Raw genomic sequence first — 26110 nt, forward strand, 5'->3', positions numbered from 1 at the left:
GTGAAACTTCTTTGCAGGCACCTCGCAAACTTTTCCTAACACAAATATCCTTCATGGTGATGGAAGGGTGTAAGGAAAGTGACCTGGGTGGCCTGTGTTGGCTGCGCAAGCACAGAGATTTCTGGCACACGACACGCATGCGCAGAGGCGTCCGGCTCACGTTGCGCATGCACAGGGGCGTCCGTGGCATGGCGCGCATGTGTGGAGATGTCGCACATGCACAGAGACGTCCGGCGCACTGTGCGCATGGGCAGAGGCGGGGACACACACAAACACACACCACGAAGTGAAAGAACAAAACATGAACATTTCTTGTAAATGTTTAATAGCATATAAAAAGCAAAGGTAATCTGCAATGATAAAGAGCAGGTTAATATATATTGGATCATAGAGACTTAAGTTATAACAAATTATTGAATGTAGAGAAATAGAAAACATAATAAACGTTTCTTAAAGTAGATAGGTAAGACTTTAACAAGCAAATTACATTTATCCAAGTCCTTCCCTAATTATTGCATTACCTAAGCAAAAGGTAAAACCAATGAGTAATATGAGCCCAACAACTTTCACAACTTGACACAAAAATCTTTGTTATTGGTCTTCAATAACAAAGATTATTGAGTCTAGTTTTGAAAGTTGACAGGGGCAATTTGTTAGGTCGGAATAAGGCAGCATTTCCATATTAGAACCGGTTGAATAGTAGATAATCACTTGTACATTTTCAAAGGGAAATGTTAAAACAGTAAGCACGTTCTAAGTGAAACTTCTTTGTGTTTTGTCACTGAAATTGTATTTTGATTTTTATATTTTTGATTGAATGAAAAACCTTTGAGAGCTGAATTACATTTTCAGTGACAAAACACACAGAAGTTTCACTTGAAATGCGCGTGCTCGCCACACACACCCTTTTTTTAAAGGCTCACAAAGTGACAGTCAGTGAATCTAGATTTAAGCACACTGGCCCTGTATGGTGGGTTAAGTGCAGATGACATCGTTGTCACGAGAGAACAGACAATATATCTAATAACCGGGCCAGATTGAACAAGACTAGGATACACAGATCCCATTAACCCCTCATACGCCGATCATGACAATAGTATCACAGGAAAAGCCCAAATTGAAATCAGTACATGTAATAGCACGTCACCTGTGCTTATCACACCTTATACAATAAAAGACACTGACTAATTTGGAAGTGCCCAGCATGATGGAGGATCTCTACAAGATATCATGGCTTGAAAGTCTCCAGTTCGGTTTTAACCCTGGTCTGATCATCTTGACACTCAAAATCAAGGTTACACCTCTCACTAAAGGTATTTTCCAGAAGAAATGGAATAGACTTCTTTAAGGTCTCCTTGAAGTCACGACCGATAAAGACATAGAGCAGGGGATTGAGGCAGCTGTTCAAGAAAGCCAGGCAATAGCAAATATTTATTACTATGAAATCGACAGCCCAGCCAGTTTCAATGTCCATGATTTCCAATAGAGGCCAGAAGTTGAAGGGGAACCAGCAGCAGAAGAAGCAAAGTACAATGGAAATCATAACCTTGAAAGGTCGCCCAGATCTAGAAAGACTTTCCCTTCTCCTTAGCCTGAGTGCGATGAGACCATAACAGACCAGAATGATAACGAAGGGGATGAGGAACATGGACACAAATCTAGTGATTGACATAGCATTATACCTCTTTTTCCATGTGTGATAGTCAAATGTGGTCACGTTACTCCAGGAGAGATATGTAGTATGACAGTAAGAGATATTCTCATAAGGGTCATCCGTAATTTCATAGAAAACAAGAAATGGGGCACTGAAGATCAAACACAACAGCCAGATAACTATTGAAATGATGGAAGCTAACCTGGGTGTCCTATGATTTTTTGACCATACCGGGCAAAGGACAGAGGTGCAACGGTCAACACTGATGACCATTAGGAAGGAAATACTGACCAGTATGTTTAGTAAAATAGCAGTGAAGATGACCTTGCACATTATCTGTCCGAAGGGCCAGTGACCATTCATAGCCAACTCTGTTATCTGAAGTGGAAGGAAGATGTTGAATAAAAAGTCGGCCACACCCAGGTTGAGAAACCATATGGTATTAATCATCTTCTTCATCTTGAAACCAGCAATCCAAATGACCAAACCATTCCCTATAATCCCTAGGATGAATGTTATGCTGAAGCAAATTATGCATATTACTTGTATCAAGTGGAAGGTATCATAAACCAGAAAACCATTCTCCGGATCCTCCTCTGGAACACTGGTCTCAGGGCTACTGACGGTGAAGGGAACAGGATGAACAGAAGTCTCCATTTCTAGCAGTGTCCTGTCATGTGCAAGCAAAATACAGAGATTAATATTATGAAACGAAAATGTTATCTATAATACAGAACTGGCGGGACTTTGAATGGAAGTTGTGTTATTAATCTGGTGTTAGAGTAATGATGCCAAGCAAAGTATGATTCCATTATCTTCATTGTATTTGCATGTGAGCTATAAAAAAACACATCAACTAAATGAAATCTTTAATATATAATGCAAGACATTTTTATTTGTGGGGGAACAGGTAACACATTTGAACTTATTTGCGTGCTCATTTGCAAAACTGTGCTAAAAGATATTGCCAGCCTATGACCGCGCGTATAGTGTCCGTTACGGGCGATGGCGATGTCACCCAAAAACAAATGCATTGCCGCCGCCGCCGCGTGCACTTATAGTAAGCGTGACGGCGACAATGCGATGGAGCGACGTCGCGTCGTAAATTTGGTAGCTGGCAATATTTGATTTTTCAAGGGCTGTCGCCTCATGTGACAGCCCCTGAATCAATCAAATGCCAGTACGCCCGCGATGCCGCCGCAAAGCGAAATATAACTTTCGCTGGCGGTGACGGGTGACGTCACCCGTCGCATCGCTCGTCGCGGGCACTATACGTGCGGCCTATTGCAGAAGTAAAAATCTCATTCTCACTGCTTTACCCCTGGTGATACAGAATTAGTGAATAGGTTGATAAATAAACTTGGCATTAAACACTGATATTCCCAATTTTCCATTTATCAACCATTAGTGAATTTAGACCACATTGCCCTATGGAATAAAAGGGATTAAGAGATGTTTTGCTGAAAGCTAAATCACATTCCTCAGCAAACTACTGTATGGTAAGAAAGGGCAGTTACATGTTAGATTGAGAGATAGTTGGTAACACGAGATGAGAAAAACGACGGCACGTACATGTAACACAAGTTTAATACGCCTCCCTGAGATCAGAGGGCCTCTATATATGGGATATTAACCTGAAGAGCTGGCACTCTGTCCTGTTAGGCATGTATAAAACTAGCCCCATTACAGCTGACTTTCTGATACCGATAATTAGATGCTTGAATGCACAGACTGGCAATGCTGGGTCTCTCATTCTTGTGCCCTTCTCATTTCATGCTTACTATTAAGGTAGCATGAGCATAGAGGTGTACCTAGGCGGGCACAAGAAGATCCCTAATAAGGCGCACTGCAGACCTTTATAAAATAATATGGTCAGGGGTGAAAAATGTATATAAAATATTTTATTAATTAAAGTGTGGAGTGTACTTTAAAATGATGTATATAGTCTATTTAATGTATACGTCTAGTAGCTAATGTCACTCAATATCGATATACACTACATCAATGTCCCGTGAGACTGAAGGTGCAGAAAATAGGCTCAAGGGGTGTATTCTTGAGTATGAATACACTTGATGTAAATAGGTCGTGTATATATAATTATTGTTACAACCGTGATCCTAAAGCAGGTTCATAAGACTAGTATATAAGAGGAAGATGGTCCTACTACCGGAGACAAAGGAGAAGGAGACGTTAAATAAGAACGACACCATGAACAACATGGGAAAAGTCATTAACCTCTCCAAAGTAATCCTAACAGATGCACAAATTACTCTTTTGGAGAAAGGTCTCTCTTATGTTCCCATGAGCAGATTCGATTTATTTGAAGCAGTTAAAGATGTTAATCTTTTTGCTAGAAAAATGCTTCTGCATAAGTACTTCAAACGAAGAGAAAGAAACATAACACCAAATGACTATGATGAACTAATAAACACACAAGATCAAGAACTCCTTACGAATCTGATAGATCTCCTTGAAGATGGGGAAAAAAATCCAGGAGATGGACCACACACCACCCTTAAACCACAAAGCCGCTTTACTCCCCACCAAGATACATGCTCAAACATCTCCACCTTCCTCAACCTAGTAACAAAAGATCTAGAGGAACTCAAAGTCACAAAAGACAAAAACAACCTGAGTCTACAGGAACAAACAGCATTAAAAGAGATTAAAATATGAATGAAATTACAATCAAACCAGCGGACAAAGGCGGCAATTTAGTGATACTAAAAACAGAGGATTACATTGTTGAGAATCTGAGACTGTTAAGAGACAAACAATGTTACAGGGTTCTTGACAGAGATCCCACAGATATATTCCAAAAATTCTTAGAAACTATATTAGAAAAAGGCAGGACAACAAAAGTCATAACAAAAAAAGAACGAGATTTTATGACTACTAAACAACCAATCATAGCCACATTCTACAGTATCCCCAAAATCCATAAAAACATCCAGAAGCCACCAGGTAGACCGATAGTCTCAGGGATCGGATCCCTTACTGAAAATTCCAGTGTATACAGTACATTGATCAAGTACTCAGGAAATTTGAAACAGCTTTACCGTCTTTTGTACAAGACACCAAGGATGTTTTAAACAGGATCGAGGGGATACAAATTACCAAAGAAACTCTATTAGTCAGTTTTGATGTCGAATCCCTCTATACAAGTATCAAACATGAAATAGGTCTATTGGCAGTCAGACACTTTCTATCCTCACGTAGCCGCTTCTTCTCTGAACACAATGCCTTTGTACTAGGACTCTTGGAATTTGTATTACAACATAACTATTTCCTTTTTGACTCTAAGCATTACCTCCAAATACAAGGAACAGCTATGGGCACTACGTGTGCCCCCACATACGCCAACCTTTACCTGGGTTGGTGGGAGGAGGTAAGCGTTTTCTCTGAAGGCATGTCTCTATACACTGATCACATTGACCTGTGGATCCGGTATATAGATGATATCATGCTGCTTTGGAACGGTACCAGGAAAGATCTGGAAATCTTCTTAAATCTGCTGAATTCTAATGAGCACAACCTTAAGCTTACCTCAGAGATAAGTGCCACCAGCATTACTTTTCTCGACTTACGAATTACCAAAACCGAAGAAGGATATCTCTCCACCAGCAACTATAAGAAAAAAACTGCCACAAACAGCTATCTGAGAGTTGATAGCTTTCATCCTAAACCACTCATTAGGGGTATCCACACGGGACAGTACTTACGCATAAGAAGAAATTGTTCCGATATACAAACCTTCAAAACTCAAAGCATAGAGATGAGGGACAATTTCCTTAGCAGGGGTTACTCCAGACGACAACTAAAAACAGCATACCACCGAGCCATCAATACTCCACGCGATGATCTCCTGAAAAACAAAGCTCAAGAAGAAGCTAAGAAGGAAATAAGATGCATCACCACATACCACAACCAGTGGAAAAACATTAATAAAATACTCACCAAACACTGGCACATACTGATATGTGACGATGACCTTAAATTGGTCCTCAAGGATCGCCCTTCAGTTGTATGGAGACGAGCAGCAAACATCAGGGACCATCTGGTTCACAGTCATTTTTCGGTAAAAAACAAGAAAAGCAAAACATGGCTGAGCATAAAAGGATTCTATAAATGCCACTGCTGCAAAGCGTGTGTTTTTATGAAAGAAAGCAAAAATGTCACTAATATAGGAGAGAACAAAACCTTTACTATCAAACAGTTCATCAATTGCAAAAGCACAGGGATAATTTACCTCGTCACATACTCATGTGGAATGAAATATGTGGGTAAAACGAAAAGGGAACTCAGAAGACGTGTGCTAGAACATATTGGATCTATAAGAAATTCTCTAGACACCTCCGGCTACCCGACACCTTAGGGAAAAGAAGGCAAGCAATATCAACACTTTGACATTCCAAGGAATTGACCATATACCCCCCAGTGTCCGCAAAGGAGATTGGGACAAAAAGCTTTTGCAGTGTGAAGCCAGATGGATATATTTGCTAAACACCCAATATCCATCTGGCATCAATGAAGGGTTTGTGTTCACCTCCTTCCTTTAAATTTCATGACATTTACAGTCATTATCCACTGGTAATCTTCTTGTTCATCCACTCACACTTAGTGAGCACTGTATACACTTTCAACAGTCTAAACAAGGGTCGGAACATTTCAAAACCTAACAGGTCTAATTAGGTGCAGTACCTATGCACCACACTAATTCCTTCGGCAATACAAGCATCCCTCGGTTACCATGGCACCCACGTGGTATAAAGGGGCCAACAGGGACGCAGACACGCCCACCCCGGAAGAAGTCGCAGTAAGCGACGAAACATGCCGCATGTCGGGTCTTAGCCGATATTTATTGTTAAAATCTATTAGCTTAACAAGTTCACTCAGTTTATGAGCTAGTCTCAGACCGTTGTTGAGACATTTTATTCCAAAACTTTATCGTCTGGTTCTCCTATTTGGATATCTCAGGGATCTGTTGAGGTATCACGGTATCCGCAATAGGTAGCAGACATGCTTTACTAGTGCCACAGGATATAACACTATTGAGCTGCGTGCATCCACTGTGCTCTCTTTAAAAACAACAGGTTTACTATATGCTTATTCACCGCGGAGCACACATAGAATATAATGCTCATTAAACATTCAATTTAATGGTACACTCAGTCTCACGATCCTGCCTTATGATCGCACATAAAATATCTTCCATATACATGGTATACTAATGTGTTGATGAAATCACTTGATAACCCGTTACATTTACAACAGACACCAGACTTACCTGTTTGTACCCAGGAGGGTAATAATCCCCCCAGTAAGATCCATCCACCGAGAGTAAGTCACTGATGCTTACTATATCTTTTAGCAACTGCAGAGCATGCGCAGTGAATATTCTACAGCATAGATTACCTATGAGTCTAACAGTGTCCACAATAGGAAGCTGACCTGCCCCATCAAAGGCAAAGGACATTACTTTGCCGGTTTACCAACTGTACTTTCACATTGGTGCAAATAAGCTCATCACGCAGTACCTTCACTTTGGTGTTAGACTAAGTCCCACGAACCTTTCTAAGGATCGCGTTGAAAGTAACTTATGTATACCTGATACACTAACAATTTATGTATCTCTGTGACCATATATAAAAAATCACTTATTTTTGGCAACAGGCAGCAGACCTACCTTGTTGCATTCAAGAGGGTACAATTCCCCTAAGCAAGCTTCACCCACTGTGTTTCAGTAACAGATCTTAACTATATCTGTCACCGACTACGAAGCATGCGCAGTAAATACTCTATTGCACAGATCACCTTTAAACCTATACAGTACCAGCAATAGGCAGCCGATCTGCCTCATAATAAGAAGTGGACATTACACTACTGAGCAGTGCACATCCACTGTGTCCTCTCAATATAGCAATTTCACCAGGTGTTAATTCACCACGGAGCATATAGAGTAAATATGCCCACTAGGCTATGTTTTCACTTTGGTGTTATACTAGTCTTTTGAACCTGCTTTAGGATCACGGTAGTAACAACAATTATATATACACGACCTATTTACATCAAGTGTATTCATACTCAAGAATACACCCCTTGAGCCTATTTTCTGCATCTTCAGCCTCAATGGGACATTGATGTAGTGTATATCGATACTGAGTGACATTAGCTAATAGACGTATACCTTATATAGACTATATACATCGTTTTTAAGTACACTCCACACTTTAATTAATAAAATATTTTATATACATTTTTCACCCCTGACCATATTATTTTATAAAGGTCTGCAGTGCGCCTTATTAGGGATCTTCTTGTGCCCGCCTAGGCACACCTCTATGCTCATATTGCCACTCTCCCTAGGCAGCACGCTTTCACCATCAAGGGGTCAGAGGAAGGTTTCTCTTTATAGTATTTTTACTATTAAGGTACCAGGATCCGCACACTGTGCCCCCCTCACTGAACATTACTGGAGATGCCAGGCTCTGATCTACTGCACTCATCCTTCAAGACATCTAAATTGAGGGCTACTGGAATGCTCCTCACCCACTATCCCCTACCCACTACCCACCTACCCATCAAAGACTATCCCCCTTTCAGAAAAGGGCTCATGACTTGGCTCTGTGAAGTCACCTTTCCAACCCCGATTGATTCTTCGCTCCATGGTTGGAGTTTATAAAAAGCCCATATCGGCAGGGTGCGCTCTGTGTATGCGCTATACAAGACATTGAGACAGATAGATATTCCCCTACCCAATGGCAGTAACAGGTTCTCTTTCCCCGCATCATTCACACTATCTTTCCCCCCTAAAAGTGACAAACTTTACACATTTACTCTAAGCCAAAAATATTCATTCTAGCGTTTCCTTTGTTACTGCTCCTGTGAACATCTCTGCCCTGGATTTACCAAGACTGAAGCTTATTCCATAACATGCCGGCAAAGGTAGATGTCATGATCTAAATCCCTGCACCCATCTCATAAAGGGTCAGGTCTCAGCTTAAAGGAGCAAAACATTCAATATCTTACATGTTTTGGAAGTGAAACTTCCTTAGTGGCATGTACAGTACAGTACCACATTTTGATGGGATAAACCTGCATCGTGGGGACGCAAAAGTGCAACGGATGTGAGGTGCAAGTGACGCCAGTGCTGGAGGATGAGGCCAACACTTACCTCCATGCCCACATTCGGGGGGGGGAGGAGAAAGGAAGAGCGCTGAGTGCGCACGCACGCGCATTACCGTGCCCTGTCGTCTCCTGCTCCGGTCTGGTAATGGGGGGCTTGAGTGAGCTGCATCCCCCGCAGCACCACCAGAGGGGGGGGAGGAAGAGCGCTGAGTGCGCACGCACACACACGCGCATTACCGTGGCTCCGTGCCTCCGGGGGCTGGCTGCAGCAGGACACACAGCTGTGTCCGCAGCTCTGCCGGGGGGATACAGGGTGGCTGACTCAAACACACACACATTGACTGACACATACACAGACTGACTCACACACACACACACACACACTGACTGACACATACACAGACTGACACACACACACACACACACACACAAAAACCCCAGTGATGCGCCGAACACCGCCCCCCCCCCGAGTGATGTGTCTATCCCCCCCAAGCGAGCTGCCGATCAACCCCCCATGCCCCGTACCTCCCCTGGGGTGCTGGCTGCAGCAGGACACACAACCCGCAGCTCAGCCGGGGGGGAGACTCAGACAGAGCCCCTCGTGTCCTCAGCTCAGCCGGGTGGAGGGAGTAAGAGGGGGGGGCAGGACACACAGCCCGCAGCTCAGCCGGGGGGGAGACTCAGACAGAGCCCCTCGTGTCCTCAGCTCCACCGGGTGGAGGGTGTAAGAGGGGGGGGGGGGGCAGGACACACAGACGGGCAAAAAGCTAAAACACGCGGTCAAACTTCTTTGTGTTTTGGAACTGAAATTGTGTTTTGATTTTTAATTAAAAACATCCAACTAGGAAAGTGTAGCAATGTTTCCACCAGGAGTCTGTGCTGAGCGGCAAACTGTCACAATATACAATGTTACCTAATTAATATAAGGGATATAGTGTAGCTGCTGTGTTACACTGACAGAAGGATTGACTGAAACTGAAAGGCAGCTTTACATGAACCTGGAGAAGCGGGATCTTTGCTCACCGATCACGGAAGAACGAATCAGTCAGCAGCTTAGGTAATTAGTTTTAATTAAAGGTAATCGAATGCTGCAAATATTAAACAAAACAAATAACACAATTTTTTTTAATATGGTGCCTGTAAAATGGTGAAACAAATTCTTCCAAGTGCAGGTCTCCTCTGAGACAGAGGTACACTCACACGTTCATAATGCAAGTCTCCACTTAATGTGACAGCCAGGAACCGAGGAAAGACAACGCTTCAATGAAAGGGACATTTGGGATGAGAAACGTTGTATTTCCTCTGAGAGGATTCCCTTTGTGGTTTTAACTTTTAACAGACACGTTGTCTTCCCACGGTTCTTGGCTGTCACATTAAGTGGAGAACGTTATTATGAACGTGTGAGCAGAGCTCTGCGTTGTATCTCTGTCATAGAGGAGACCGGCACTTTGAAGAAATTGTTTGTCTGTGTTGTGTTGGCTGCACAAGCCGGATTCTCCTCGCCTGAGGCTGTTTCACCGCACGTTGGAATTGTAAAATGGTGACACACAGCAGGGTAGATTGTTATTTTTATGCCATGTTGCATGTTGTTCCCCTGGCATATTCTGTCAGTCCTACCTGTGCTGGGGTCTTTGGGGATTATACATAAAAGTCTCACAGCAGCAAAACTGGGGCATGAGCAGCGGGAAATAACTGCACCCGATATATCAAATGTAAAACTCCGACTCTCAGATGAATGTATTTTCTGTGATTAATCTGGTGCTATTTTTTGCACTGGTTTAGCCCCAGTTTTGTAGCTGGGAGACGATAGTAAGAAGATCCTTTTATTCTTGTGCCACTTCTCTGAGTTATAAGGATTTCAGCATTAAAGACTGAAACCTTTATATCTGCAGCACTTATTCTGTCATGTTGGGTGATGCAGAAACCTTCAATGTAATATCTCTGGGGAAGGGCCATATGCAGCATTGTTTGGATGAAAACAAATTAAGATTCAAAGGGATTGTTCATTAAACTGTAATAGTGCCCATCGGGGTACTAACACAGGGAACCTACCATTGAGCTCAATTGTACCTTCCATGCAATAGTGTCCCGATTCCTGATTGGCACTATTGCAATTTATTGCATAACCCCCTATGTATCTGAGGATTTATTACCTAGAGGTGCACACTGTCAGTACTTTATTACACCATAGCATGTTTATACTGCAGATCAGGACATTGATAATATCTCTTATGTCACGCAGCATTACGTGTCACAAGCTATGTATCTCTACACTCACATACTGGCTGCACACTCCCAACTGGAGATACAAGTGATAGGATAGGTGAGTGATTCCCAATAATCTCTGCATCCCCGCACTCATACCCACAGAGTCACACTTAGAAGACCTGTTCCCTTTACTGTTAAGATGAAATAACAGGAGACCCCCCTCACTCTGCATTTCCCCTTTTCCATGAGCACTTCTCTCTGGTTCCATACCCCTCCTTACCAGGTAACTCTGCGGGACCTGCTCACCTCTGTGGCTTTGCTCTGTTGTGTCTCTCAGAGCCGCAGCCGAAAGCTTCAATGATCCTCACAAGGGGAGAACTTTTTATATGAATCATTCTGATTGGTCTACAGGACAACGTGACTTTATTCTGAGATATTATAACTGCTTTAACCAAACATGGACATTGTCATCTCTAACTGCTATCTCCTACTGTAAGCATGGATCAGTATCTATCAAACAGCTATCTCCTGCTGTAAGCATGGACCCGTATCTATCAAACAGCTGCACTATCTCCCAAACATGGATCAGTATCTGGGGCTGAACTTCACATGGTGAGTTATCTATTAAAGTCTTCTGGTAGCAAATGTGGGGCACAAATAAGAACCAGATTTATCAAAAGATAAAAGAAACCCTATTTCTTTCAATGATGGTTTGTTATTTCTGCCACACTTTGTTCCCCAGTTTTGCTGCCGGGGACATTACTGCATTACACGTTTCCCTAATTCCTGCACTTTAACCTAAAGCCCCTTGCCTCACGTGATCATATCCTACTGCATACCCCTCAGCCTATGCTGGATCACGTCAGTCCTATAAGTGATGGGCTTTGTGTCCCTATATAAAACAAGAGATGATCTGGTAACTGTTTGTACAAAAGATATTGCTTAAGTGTGATAAAGCATGTTATAAATATGCTGCAAATATTTTGCAGCTGAGAGACTTTGATACACAGTCCCCTATATCCCTATCTGATTCCTGACCTGTGCATCCATGGAGGTGGCTGCTGCCATTCCTTGATCTGTGTAGCACCCGTATTCCTGCACTAGTTTCATAAGCTGTCCAGCACAAGACGTGTAACACACAAAGTGATGGCTTTTCTTTCCCATCTTCAGAAACAAGAACCTGCAGGTCCAGGACAGAAACACACAGGCGGAGTGATGTTTCACCGCAAATTTGCATCATTTTCATCCCTTGCCTCTTTGCATCTATGTACAAAGGTCATTGCTCCAAGTTTAGTGCCATGTGTCTCCGTTTGCAATCTGGGAAGTGTCAATAGGAGATCGGGAGGAGTTAACTGATGCACAGATTGTACTGAGATGTATCAAACTTTGTGTCTTTATTCGTCATTTTATTATTGTCTATTTGCGTTAAAAAAAAAATCAGCCATATCTGAGGGGCAGAATGTAGGAAAACGTTCTTTTATTTTACGCAAACAGATAAAAGAACAATGCGTCAAAACAAACTTCTATGTGCACTTTTTAAAATGGATACATTTCCACCACTGAGTCAAGTGTAGCGGCATACCCCCTGACTACTAAATCTACCCAATGGGCTGGCCGTAAACCCTGGTGTTCACAGGTTTGCTGTAACGCCTGTATGCCCGCAGACCTGGCCAGTACCCAGTACTGAGGTGGGTAAGGGTATAACACGCACCCACAGCAGTGAGGGCGTGCCCGGAGTGTGGTAAGGTGCGTTGCCGGGCCTGGTGATAAAGGGTTAACGAGATACTTGCTGCATCCGGGGTGCCAGAAGTCCGAGGGTCAATATCCAAGAGCCGTGGGTCAGGGGCAGGAGATAGCAGCGTAGTGAGGTCCAAAGCCGAGTCCAGGGGTAGCGAGGTACACGTAGTCAAACAAGAGCCGAGATCAAATCCAAAGGTATTCAACGGGCAGGGACAAGAACGTGAGCTGTAACAGGGAACAGAGCTTGGCATAGACAACCGCACAACAGGAGTCACAGAGGAACTATGCAGAGCGAGGAAGGAGAGGGCAGACTGGGGTGATAAATGCAGGAGGACCAATGGTAGCGAGGGGTGGAGCGGAGGCCTGTCTGAGCAAGCCCAGGGATAGGTCCAGGTGAGCAGGGTGGGAGTCAGACAGGTAAGTAGTAGAAATCACCTGCAGCCGATGGGGGTCGGAGCCAGCGACACGGGAGGAAAGCCAAGAGGATCGGGTGCGCGCGCTCTGTAAGATTCCCATGCGCGTGCCCTGGCTGCGTGTGGGAGGATGTGGCGTGCGCCACGGAGGAGTGGCATGGCGTCCGAGCAGTAGAGGTAAGGAGCCGACGGGGAGGGGGACCGGAGCTAGCAGCCGCACTGGGAGCCGAGGTGACCCGCTGAGAGGCAATTGTCCCCCGATCCCTTACATTTCCTAGTAGTTATCATGGGGTTTTCCCCCTTCATCCTTTGATGCTGTGCTTGAGTGACAGCACGGGGTGGCATATCCTGTTGTGGCTGGGCCATCGGGATGCCCGCCCCCTGGCTGTATTTAATGGCAGTACCGCCCTAAATCTCTGGCAGTCTCTGCCTCTGATACTGCAGAGGATGACCCACCTTCAAACAACAGTGGCCAGGATATTCGCTCTTCCTGACTGAACCCTGTCCCTATCCTAGGGACGTCCCTGTAGCAGTCACAAGCTGATGGTGAGTAGGGCTGAGCTAGGGCCTAAGGGGAGACTTCTGGCCTAGTGCAGAGGCTACTTGCCTCCCTGCACATATACACCCTCCCCTCTGTGTGTCCCAGCTCCTACTGACTTCCTCTTCCCTGCGCACGAAATGTATTCTTTCTTGCAGGGGGAATCTCCCAGCCCTATAACAGTAGGAAGGATCCGAAGATTCCAGCGGTGCACAGCTTGTAGAGATGAGAGACCAGCAAGGTGTAGATTAAAAATGAAATTTTATTGAAAAAACATATGGTATGGGGGACACACTGACGCGTTTCGGACCTGCGTGGTCCTTAATCATAGAGCTGATTCGCGTCTCCATTACCCCCTGTCTTATAGTGTAAAACCCCTCCCCCTTGCGTCATTGCGCTGTGTGTTTTGGCGCGAAAAATCGATAACTAGTCTATACCTAACAGCTGTGTATGTGTTGGAGGGTGCAGTGAATATTAATTAGCCATGTGTTGTTCTCTACTATCAACGCACGCACGCTGTGGGTTGCTAAGTGACCGCAGTAAACACTGCCTACATCATGACATTGCGTTTATCAGCGTAACCCTGTCCAGCGTGTGAGAATGTGCAGTGAATATAAATTAGCCATGTGCTATTGCCTCTCATAAACACAGGATGTGACTTGCTGGGTGGCCGCAATAGAACACTGCCTAGGTCATAACTCTGCGTGTCTCAGTGCAACCCCAATCAATCATAATGAATTACTGTCTGAATAGATCATCTGCAACCTCCTCATGTGTCCCAAATCACATCTGAGCAACCATAAAAGATGTATAGGGAAACATAATTCACCTCACTTCACTCTATTGTTCTAATGTTGCAGCAAAATGACATGACATAAGGTTCACCCCATGAGGGAGGGGGGGGAGGAGAGGGGAGGGGGGGGAGGAGAGGGGAGGGGGGGGAGGAGAGGGGAGGGGGGGGAGGAGAGGGGGGGGGGGGAGGAGAGGGGGAGGTGGGGGTCGGGGAAGGGGGGGGGGTTGGGAAGGAAGAGGAATAAGACAGTGAATGAGACAAGGGGGAGAAAAACAAAATCATGTGAATATCACCAATAAGTAAATCACATACATATCAAACACAACAATAAACAATACATAAAAAAAAAGAGTTAAAAATACTATATTGCGAATCTTATATCCGCCGTGAAGCTATTCAGGTACCATATGATATCATATCTTATGATAAAGACATACATTGTTGGCTTTAAAATTATTATCATCATACGAATTGTAATTAACTCTTTGTCTTTCCTGTACTCTGAATATTGGACTAGTTTTCTGCTTATTGGAATATCTATTCTTTTGTGTGTACATGTGCGTACTGTGAATTGTATCACTGCGAGACACTTGGGGGTAAATACATTTAGCTCGAGGCACAAAAAACATTTATATTTATTGAACACTCCGGTCAGGGATAATTGAATACCCCAAACTACTCAAGTATAAATATATTATGAGATAATATTTGGTTATACCATAAGTTTATTTTAATTTAGGAAGTGTTTCAATTCCCAGTCCTGGTTTATGCCCCTGGGAGCCATTGTCCCAAGGGCATAAATCCAGAACATTTCTCGACGGTTTAATAGTGCCTCCCTATTTCCTCCTCTAGGATGTATGGAGATCTTTTCAATAGCACTGTATGTAAGGGTTTTGATTGATCCCTGTTTGCATGTATTAAAGTGACGCGCTACTGGGAAACGTTCATCTTTATTTCTGATACTGCGTATATGCTCTGTGATTCTCACTTTCACTGTTCTAATTGTCCTGCCAACGTAAGCCACTACCACATGCACATTTCAAGAGATAAATCACGAACTCAGTGTTACATGTCATAAATGACTCAATCTTATAGATGTGACCAGTGTGTACATCCCTTAGGGATTTGACAGGTTCCGCATACCTACACAGGTTGCAATTGCCACATTTAAAGAATCCCCTTGGTAGCTGTGTGTTGTTTTTCTTTTTTGAGCAAAATAAACTGGGGGATACAGAATTTCCAATGGTCTTTGCCTTCTTAAATACTATTCTAGGCTTGTGTATAGTATATGGATCTAGTTCAGAATCCAATTGCAGAACCCTCCAGTGTTTTTGCAAGATGTGCCGTATTTGCTCTGCCTGTCTAGAGAAGGTGGTTATGAAGAGTGGGACCTGTGCTGCCCCTTCCCGTTTCGAGGACTTCCCAGGTTTCCTCTTCTTAATCAGATCATTGCGATCGGTCATTAGGGCATTTTGGAAGGCATTCTCATGGTCCCCCTCATCATAGCCACGCTCTCTAAACCTGCTCTTCAATTCATCAGCTTGTGCCAAGAAGGACTCATCAGTGGAGCATAGTCTCCTTAGTCTTAAATATTGCCCTTTGGGTATTCCCTTAATCAGGGGTCTCGGGTGGGCACTGTTTGATCTGAGCAGAGAGTTTTTGGAATTTGCTTTCCTATAGATGCTGGTCTGAATTTGTTGTCCAACATCTATATATAGATGAAGATCTAAATAATCAATCTGTGAGTCACTGTAACAATGTGTGAATTTTAAATTGTATGTATTTGCTCCAAGATATTCAAAAAACTCGTGTAGAGTGTCGGTGTCCCCCTTCCAAATGATTAATAGGTCGTCAATAAAGCGACGATAAAAAATAATATTATCTCTAAAGGGATTGTGATCACCGAAAATGTGAGTAGATTCCCAAAATCCCATAAAAAGGTTCGCGTATGAGGGTGCAAATGACGTGCCCATGGCTGTGCCTTGTGACTGTAAATAAAACTGTGCATCGTACATAAAGTAGTTGTGCTGTAATAAAAAAGTGACTGAATCTAACAAGAAAGTGATTTGTGCCATATTCAAATTAGAGTGATTAAGAAAGTGACTGATAGCCCTTGTGCCCAAAGTGTGATCAATTAGTGTGTATAAAGAAGTTACATCAAGGGTAACCCAAGTGTAACCTTTGAGCCAAGTGATCTTTTGAATATCTTGGAGCAAATCTGCGGAGTCTCTAAGATAAGCCGGTAATTCTTTGACTAAAGTTTGTAAGAAATAATCGACGTACCTAGATAGACCATCTCCCAAAGATCCAATACTCGATATAATGGGTCTGCCTGGAGGGCAGACCAGAGTCTTGTGGATCTTTGGAATCTCCCAGCCCTATAGGCTGCTGTGAGTCACCTGTGCTCCAGCTCCTGGGGCTGCAGGGAATTGTAGTCCCTTGCGGACCTCCTTTCCAGTGGGGCCGCGTGCACAATCGCGACTGCGCATGCACGAGTCTGTAATGGCCGCTGCGGACTCTGTCTGTGCATGCGTAAACATGTAATGGCTGCCGCATCGCGCTAACTCCTGCGCATGCTTCTGCGCATGCACGACTCTCGCGTCAACCTTAATATGACCGCCGCAACTCCTGACACTATGCACATGCGCGATCGCATTAAACATGGTTAATTTTTCTCCTTTTAATCCTTGATAAATGCTAGCAGACCCCGGGGTTGCCTTCCATAAAGTAGCTCAAACGGGGAAAATCCTGTTGAGGCTTGTGGTACTTCCCTGTATGAGAACAATAAATAAGGCAACCACAGGTCCCATTTGTTAGGCTGCTCGCCTACCACCTTTCTAATCATCCTTTTTAGTGTCCCGTTTAGCCTCTCTACTAAACCATCAGTTTGGGGATGATATGGGGATGTACGTAGGGTCTGGATTCCCAACAACTGATACACCTCTTTCATTAAATTTGACATGAAATTTGACCCCTGGTCCATGAGAATTTCACGAGGGATTCCTACCCTTGCAAATACTTGAATAAGAGCATTCGCTACATTCTTAGCAGTAACACTGGGCAAGGGAATTGCTTCTGGATACCTGGTGGCATAATCACATAGTACCAGTATATACTGATTACCTTTAGAACTTTTTTGTAAAGGACCCACCACATCCATGGCCACCCGGTCAAAAGCTTCCCCAACTACCGGTATAGGGATCAATTTCCCCCGATCCATGATGTTTACTGGGGCCACCTGTTGGCATATAGGACAAGAGGCACAATATTCTCCCACATCCTTATGTACTTTAGGCCAAAAGGAATGCATTAATATTCTACATAAGGTCTTGTCTCTGCCCATATGACCCCCCATGGGAACATCGTGTGCCAAACATAGAATCTCCTTCCAAAATACTTTTGTCACCATGACCTGCTCCACCTGCAAAGAAGACTGCGGATCCTTGCAGACCCTGGTTAATACACCCTGCCGTAATACATATGATGGTATAGGCCCAAACTCGCTCATCTCTTCAGTCTGGGATACCACCTGCTGAAAAAAAGGGTTTAGTGAGCGGTCCTGCTGTTGCGCCTCTACAATATCCTTGCCCCAAACATTATTGACCTCGTCCAAGTCCTGTACCCCTAATTCTCTAGGACCGAGTGCTTTGTCCTTTCTTTTTTGCCTATGGGATTTCCTGCCTCTCCCTTCTTCACCAAAGATCTCTGGGTGAAAAGGAAAAAGCCTCTCCAAAGAAGTTTTCAAAGACATGTCCTTCTCCTTTTCAGCTTGCTTCTTCGCTTGGGCCCTTGTGGTAACTGCTGAACAGTGTGTCAATAGTCCTACCAGACCTGGAAAGTCCCGCCCCAGAATCACCATGTAGGGCATATTTGCAACTACCCCTGCCTGTACTACATGTGTAACGGTACCCACAGTGATAGGCAGCGGAATGATTGGACACCGCTTATAATGTCCATGGACACATTGTATGTTTGTATGTCCAGAGAGCCCACTGGTATCCCTTTGGAAAAGTGTCCTTTCTTTACCAAAGTACTTTCCCTCCCAGTGTCTATGAGGGCCTTCACCATTTCCCCCCTGATGGTCACTTCCTTAATGAATCCACCAGCATTGGTGATCATAGTACTTGGCCCATTCTTCCCTTGTTGGCAATATCTGGCTATGTGTCCTGGTTTCTTACAGAGATGGCATATTCATGTATCCTGTATATGTGAGCTCTGACCTGCCCCCTGTCTAAATGAAGATTCTCGTAATGGTGTATGTGATGAGGGGGGAGGTCTTACCACTGGTCTCTCACGTTCCAGATGAGCTGCCAAATAGTCCTCAGCCAGGTCTATAGCTTTATCCCCTGTTTTGGGTCGATGTTCCTGTACCCACAGTTGCGCACCTTGTGGCAGAATCTCCAGGAACTGCTCAATGACAAATAGCTCCAAAATTTCCTCTTTTGCCTTCTCAGTCGGCTTAATCCACTTATTCATAAAATCCATCAATTTGGCTTAAGTCTCCCACAGGCCTTATGAATGATTATAGCGGAGGTTGCGGAATCTTTGCCTGAACGTCTCGGGTTGATGTTATATCGCCTGTAAATGGCCTCTTTCACCATCTCGTAGTCTTCGGCATCCCCTGGACTTAGGGCACTGTAGGCCATCTGAGCACTAGCCTCCTTACTCATTGTGATCTTGGCCACTGACAGGCTCTGGCCACCCTCTCAAACATGACGAGAAAAGCTTCAATGTCATCCTCAGAGCTCAGTTTATTTAAGCGGATCTCTTTGAGGATGATTGGCTCAGGTGCCGGTGTTATGGTTCCTGCTTGAAGGAGCTTCATCAAGTCCGCCATCTGCTGCGTCTGTCGCTGCTGCATATCATCAATCCGTCTCTCCTGTTGCTCTATTTGTGTGGCCCATCGCCACTCCTGCTCCTCACGGTGGTTCTCTAGTTCCCTCTGTGTCTCTCTTCCATCTCCTGCCATCTCTCTTCCATCTCCTGTCGCCGCTGCTCTTGTTTCTCTTCCATCTCCTGTCGCCGCTGCTCTTGTTCTGCCTGTTGGACCAACAGCCACTTCAGAAGGTCCTCCTTTCCTTCCGCTCCAGTCTTAACTGCTTCCACTGTATGGGTCTTGGGCTTGGCTCCAAATTCCCCACTGGCCTCCAATCCCTCGTCATCCTCCATAATTACCTCCACGCCCGGCACCAATCTCCTCTGCTCGATCAGCCCTTGTCTGGTAAGGACACCTGGATATCTTCGTCTGTTAGGGCGAGCTGCTACCTTCCTTTATGTCCTTTTCATCAGGGACCATAGGGTTTAGATGTTGGGTACAGCATCAATTATCCCACCGCTGCCACCATATGTGAAAGGTTGAGTCCAGCCTTTATTTAAAGAAGCAGCATCAGACCCTGAGAAGAATGAAAGAGGCTTTTGCTGTTCTCTGAACCTCCTTTTTATTAGGGATTCCACATTCAGGTGTACAACAACCAGTTCTCCCAGCGTGATGTCTCCAGCCACAGAATAGCCAGCAATATCTGTATGAGAAAGTTTGCATCCTTTCACTGAAGTTCCACAAACATCCTCATATCACATAACAGCAATAAGGAGTGCAGAAAAAGAACAACCTCCTATCACACAGCAACAACAGGGTGTGCATCAGGACCCCCAGGGAAAGAAACTCCCTTCCTTTTATTACTGGTTAATTTGGACCAAACCAAATTAAGTATACCGCACAGGGGAGTTGTCTCCCAAAACTTACACAATTTGCAAACATAATACACTTCACACAACATACAATTTTCTATAGCAAGCCCCAAAATAAACAACAGTACCTTTTACAAACATCCCATGCATGTCTTTACTCTGCAAAATAAATGACATTCAGTATCACTTACTTTAATTGCTCCCCCTCCATACCATGGTATAATCCACCCTGAATGGTATGCAGGAAGGAAACGCCCTTTTCCTTTATAACAGAGACTGCCCATGGCTGTGTAACATCAAACTGTGTTTAACTCCAACCAGACCTGTATTGTACTGACTGACCTCAGGACACCACATTAAAGGTTAGTAAAGTTTCAGATAAAGGAAACAACAAAAAATTGCTGGGCCCAGCAAAAAAACAAACAGAAACAGAAAGTAAGAAAGAAAGATAAAGTAGTGCACTTGATGCCAGAAAGCAAACATGCATTTAACTTCTACAAAAGTGCAAGCAGCTATGCCACACTTCTCAAAAAAAAGAGGGGATTTGAAACAGTTATTGAATAGTTACTTTATATGTCTTGTGTTTAATGCAAAAAATACTTATAAATTATTTCCAGGGCGGAGGAGGAGCCTGTGACGAGCCTGCGCTCGCAAACCCTGCTCCCCCCACATCAAACAGAAAAAATGGTACCGGGCGCTTCAGGTGAAATGGTAGTGACACGTGTCTATTTGGTGTGATTATCACCCAATTGGAAGTGAATAAATGTGCTAACAAATAACAATAAATTAATTCCACCACAAGTGAATAGTGCAACTAAAGTGAATACTATATAACAATAGAAAACAGCAGCTCTACACCCTTAATGAGGACTGTCCAGGTCCAAAATGCAAAGTGTTGTCTTCCAATTCAGGGGAGCGCTGCAATTCTCAGTGGATAGATGTGAAAAGTGGAGAAAATATAATGGTGCAGACAATAATCAAAAGTGAGTCGAAACAATAATGTGTCAGTATCACTCACAAATTTCTTCTGTCAATAAAGGCAGATCAGAGACTCATCTCTCTCTGATAAGAGCCCTTGAACTGGACCCTCAGGTGGACGGCTGTATAATGATAATCAGTCTTGACTGGAGTGCTGTTACATAGTTTCATAGTTGCATAGTAGATGAGGTTGAAAAAAGACGTAGGTCCATCAAGTTCAACCTATGCTAAATTTAGACAACAGATACTTGATCCTATATCTATACTTACTTATTGATCCAGAGAAAGGCAAACAAAAAACCCCATTTAGGGGAAAAATTAATTCCTTCCTGACTCCAAGAATTGGCAATCGGATTAATCCCTGGATCAACATCCTTCCCATGTATACTTATTTGGTATATCCCTGTATACCTTGCCCATCTAAAAAGATGTCCAACCTTTTTTTTAAACAAATCTATTGTATCTGCCATCACAGTCTCCATGGGTAATGAATTCCACATTTTAACTGCCCTTACTGTAAAGAACCCTTTCCTTTGTTGCTGGTAAAATTTCCTTTCCTCCAACCTTAAGGGATGGCCCCGAGTCCTTTGTACTGCCCGTGGGATGAATAGTTCTTTTGAAAGCTCCTTGTATTGTCCCTGAATATATTGGTATATAGTTATCATATCCCCTCTTAGACGCCTCTTTTCTAATGTAAATAAATCTAGTTTAGCTAGCCTCTCCTCATAAGTTAGAATGTCCATCCCCTTTATTAATTTGGTGGCTCTTCCCTGCACTCTCTCTATTTCAATAATGTCCTTTCTTAGGATTGGTGCCCAAAATTGTACTCCATATTCAAGGTGTGGTCTTACTAATGCTTTATAAAGGGGCATAATTATGTTTACTTCCCTTCCATCCATTGCCCGTTTAATGAAAGATAAGATATTGTTTGCCTTTGCAGCTACTGCATGACATTGGGCACTATTGCTTAGCCTGCTGTCTACAAGCACTCCTAAATCCTTCTCCATCAAGGATTCCCCCAATATATCTCCATTTAATTTGTAAGTCGCCTTTTTATTCTTGTATCCCAAATGCATAACCTTACATTTATCTGTATTAAACCTCATCTGCCATTTACCTGCCCACGTTTCCAGTCTCTCCAAGTCCTTCTGAAGAGAATTACATCCTGCTCTGATTCTATTACCTTACACAATTTAGTATCATCAGCAAAGATGGAGACTTTGCTCTCGATCCCAACCTCAAGGTCATTAATAAAGAAGTTAAAAAGCAGGGGTCCCAGTACCGATCCCTGAGGTACTCCACTCACGACTTTAGCCCAACCTGAAAAAGTTCCATTTATGACAACCCTCTGTTGTCTGTCCTTTAACCAGTTTTCAATCCAGGTGCATTGAAACCGTATCAAAAGCCTTTGCAAAATCTAAGTAGACCACATCAACTGCATTACCCTGGTCTAAATTCCTACTTACCTCCTCAAAGAAACAAATAAGGTTAGTTTGGCAAGATCTATCCTTCATAAATCCATGCTGACTATTACTAATAATTTTGTTTTCCATTAGGTATTCCTGAATATTATCCCGTATTAAACCTTCAAGTAGTTTCCTTACTATTGAAGTCAGGCTTACAGGTCTGTAATTTCCCGGTTGTGATCGAGCTCCCTTTTTAAATATAGGCACCACATCTGTTTTACGCCAATCTTGTGGTACTGAGCCTGTGGAAATGGAGTCCTTGAATATTAAATAAAATGGTTTTGCTATTACTGAGCTTAACTCCTTGAGAACTCTTGGATGTATGCCATCGGGGCCAGGTGCCTTATTTACTTTAATTTTTTCAAGTCGCTTATGAACTTCTTCCTCAGTTAACCAATTGTTCATTAATATGGAGGTTGTGGCTTCCTCCTGCGGCACTACAATTGAACTTGATTCTTCCCTGGTAAACACAGAGGCAAAGAATTTGTTTAATACCTCAGCTTTTTCATTATCTCCAATAATCTGCCTACCCATCTCACACTGAAAGGGTCCTATATTTTCTTTTCTCATTTTTTTGTTATTAAGGTACTTAAAGAACTTTTTAGGGTTGACCTTACTTTCAATTGCAATCCTTTTTTCAATATCCATTTTTGCTAATTTGATTGCCCCTTTGCAATTTTTGTTACATTCCTTATAATTCTGATACAATGTCTCTGTCCCTTCTGATTTAAAGAATCTAAATGCCTTCCTTTTCTTGTCCATTTCCTCCCCTACCTGTTTATTTAGCCACATTGGTTTTGACTTATTTCTTTTATACTTATTACCCAATGGTAGACACTGATAAGTGTGCTTTTCTAACAATGTTTTAAAGACTGCCCATTTATCTTCTACATTTTTCCCTGCAAAAACATAATCCCATTGTATTACTACTAGATTGGACCTCAGTTTATTAAAATCTGCTTTTCTAAAGTTTAAAGTCTTTGTTGAACCCAAGTAATCTGTTTTTTTGATAATTTATTTCAAATGAGACCATGTTATGATCACTGTTACCCAAATATTCCAGGACTTGAATATTTGTTATTACTTCTACATTGTTTGACATAACCAAATCCAGAAGTGCCCCTCTCCTGGTTGGTTCCTCAATAATTTGGGTCATATAATTGTCTTTAAGCACCCCCAAAAAACCTGTTCCCTTTCGTTGTAACGCTAATCTCATTGCCCCAGTCTATGTCTGGATAATTAAAATCCCCCATTATGCAAACATGACCCAGTTTTGATGCCTTCTCCATTTGCAAAAGTACTTTAGCTTCCTCAATCTCACAGATATTTGGTGGTTTATAGCATATTCCCACAAACATTTTCTTTATACTTTTACCTCCACTGCTAATTTCTATCCACAAAGTCTCTACATTTTCATCATTCCCTTCATAGACATCATCCCTTATAATAGGTTTGAGATCCGGTTTAACATATAAACATACTCCACCTCCCCTTCTATTTGTTCGATCCTTCCGAAAAAGAGAATAACTCTCTAAATTAACTGTCCAGTCATGAGTTTCATCCCACCATGTTTCAGTAATGCCTATGATATCATACTGCTCCCTTGCAGCTATTAATTCAAGCTCCCCCATTTTATCTGTCAGGCTTCTTGCATTAGCAAGCATGCATTTAAGTTCTTTTTCAGTCTGTACTATTATCTTATCTGCTCCTTCCTTTCTGCGCTCACTTGGTTTAGTCTTTAGAAGTTTTCTAGTATTATCTGTATTTACTATGGGTGTCTCACTGCTTGTCAAACTTGCACTTGCCCCCATTCTACCTCCATACCACCTTGTATCCTCATCTATTCCATTTAGTTCATTATCTGTTTCATTCCCCTCCCCCCTCCATCCTAGTTTAAAATCTCCTCCAACCTGTTAGTGTGGTAATCCCCTATTGAATCCCTCCCAGGTATTGGGGTGGGAAAGAAAGAGCACACAATGGTGTAGTATGCATAACATGGTCTATTACATATCACACAAACATATGTATAGTGCACTCACATTTAAAATTTAGGAGCAGTACATGGGAGAGAGCCGCTGCTACACAAGGTATGCGCCGACTTCACTGCTGCCTCATCTGCTTCCGCGTGCGTCACGCCCGCGTCACGTCCTGTGACGGCTTGAGTATGGTCAGAAGAAGCTTCACCGGGCACTCGATCAATGCAGTATGCCAGGACCCTCCGTGTCAGCACTCGAATAGCTCCCCAACAACAGATCCAACGCGTTTCACTACGGCTTCTTCAGGAATCATACTGTTTAGCTAACATGCTTGCTATATATAGCTATAAGCTAATGGCCAATCAGAAAAAACATATGTGTCCACTCAAGAGTATATTTAACCATTTCGCTGCTCAATACATAGCAGGTATTGAAAGACATGTAAATAACAAGTGTGGTAACTTCTATCATATTAATACATATATTCCCATACTGCACCGACACACTTTATTCGAGCAAATACCCAGTATGTACCTGGCAGATACCTGGAATGCGCCGCTCCTCACCTCTGACAAGCCCCGTTGCGTTTGCCTTCCCAGCCTGGGTTCATGCCTGGCTGACGGGCGGCTGATCTGTTAAATGATAATGATTAGGATTTAATAGGCTGCAATGCTTCGCGTGTCTACCAGATGGCATAAATTCATGAATAGTAATGCAGTATATATATATATATATATACTGTGCAGTATTGCAGCCAGCGGGAATAAAATGCTTCAATCCCTGCCTGGAAAATACCTCAATGCACTCGGGCAGAAAACAGTCACAAACCTCAATACACCCGGGTATACCCGAATTCGTGGGACTAGCCGAGCTCAAATAAAGTGTGTCGCCAGTGTACATATGATCTAATGAATATAATTAACTCTTATAACAAATTTAATAATAATTACAATAAACATTATTTTATTTAAAAACATAAAAAATATATATATATAAAAAGGCAAGGAAGAGGAGATCTAAAGAGATGTGGAAGGAGAAAGGAGACATTAGTACCATAAATATAGACAAATTAAAAGGTTCATAATAAAATTACTATACTAGAAATGCATTTATATCTATGTCTACATTTAACCCTTTTGGTGTTAATGTCTGCATTCTATGAATCCAGAAAGTCTCCCGTTTTGCTAGGCTATTAATTCGATTTCCCCCTCTCCAATGTATGGGGATATGTTCTATGCCTTTAAATTTGAGACATTTTGGATCCGAGTTATGATATAAGCTAAAGTGTTTTGAGACATTATGTGTTAGAACACCTTTCTTTAGATTTCCAAGGTGTTCTAAAATCCACACCTTGAGGGGTCTAGATGTGCGCCCTATGTATTGTAAGCCACAGGGGCACTCTAGAAGATAAATCACAAACTCTGATTTACAATGAATATATTCTTCTAATAAAAAAGATTCGCCAGTGGATCTTGATACAAAGTTCAGTTTCTCTTTGTCTTTATGAGGAGTGCATGCCTTGCACATA

At 42.9% G+C, this 26110-nt stretch overlaps 1 protein-coding gene across 2 annotated transcripts; it reads right to left on the reverse strand.

Annotated features, from left to right (window-relative positions):
- Positions 1–396: 396 nt before the first annotated feature.
- LOC142496591 (formyl peptide receptor-related sequence 1-like) lies at positions 397–11363 on the reverse strand. 2 transcript variants are annotated; one of them, XM_075603256.1, is made up of 4 exons: positions 11271–11363; positions 5612–5711; positions 5408–5544; positions 397–2324 (listed from the first exon to the last, which is right to left on the reverse strand). In XM_075603256.1, the coding sequence occupies exon 4, from the start codon at positions 2309–2311 to the stop codon at positions 1229–1231; it is 1083 nt and encodes a 360-aa protein (XP_075459371.1). In that variant the 5' UTR covers positions 2312–2324; positions 5408–5544; positions 5612–5711; positions 11271–11363; the 3' UTR covers positions 397–1228. The 2 variants fall into 2 exon arrangements, with proteins under 2 accessions (XP_075459371.1, XP_075459374.1); XM_075603259.1 differs by lacking the exons at positions 5408–5544; positions 5612–5711 and having other exon boundaries at positions 11271–11336.
- Between the last annotated feature and the right edge of the window lie 14747 nt (positions 11364–26110).

This window comes from Ascaphus truei, chromosome 6 (genome assembly GCF_040206685.1).
Source record: "Ascaphus truei isolate aAscTru1 chromosome 6, aAscTru1.hap1, whole genome shotgun sequence".
Classification (NCBI taxonomy): domain Eukaryota; kingdom Metazoa; phylum Chordata; class Amphibia; order Anura; family Ascaphidae; genus Ascaphus; species Ascaphus truei.

Bases quoted from the DNA above. Each gene is read 5' to 3' on its own strand.
- LOC142496591 (XM_075603256.1), bottom strand. From the start codon at position 2,311: ATGGAGACTTCTGTTCATCCTGTTCCCTTCACCGTCAGTAGCCCTGAG.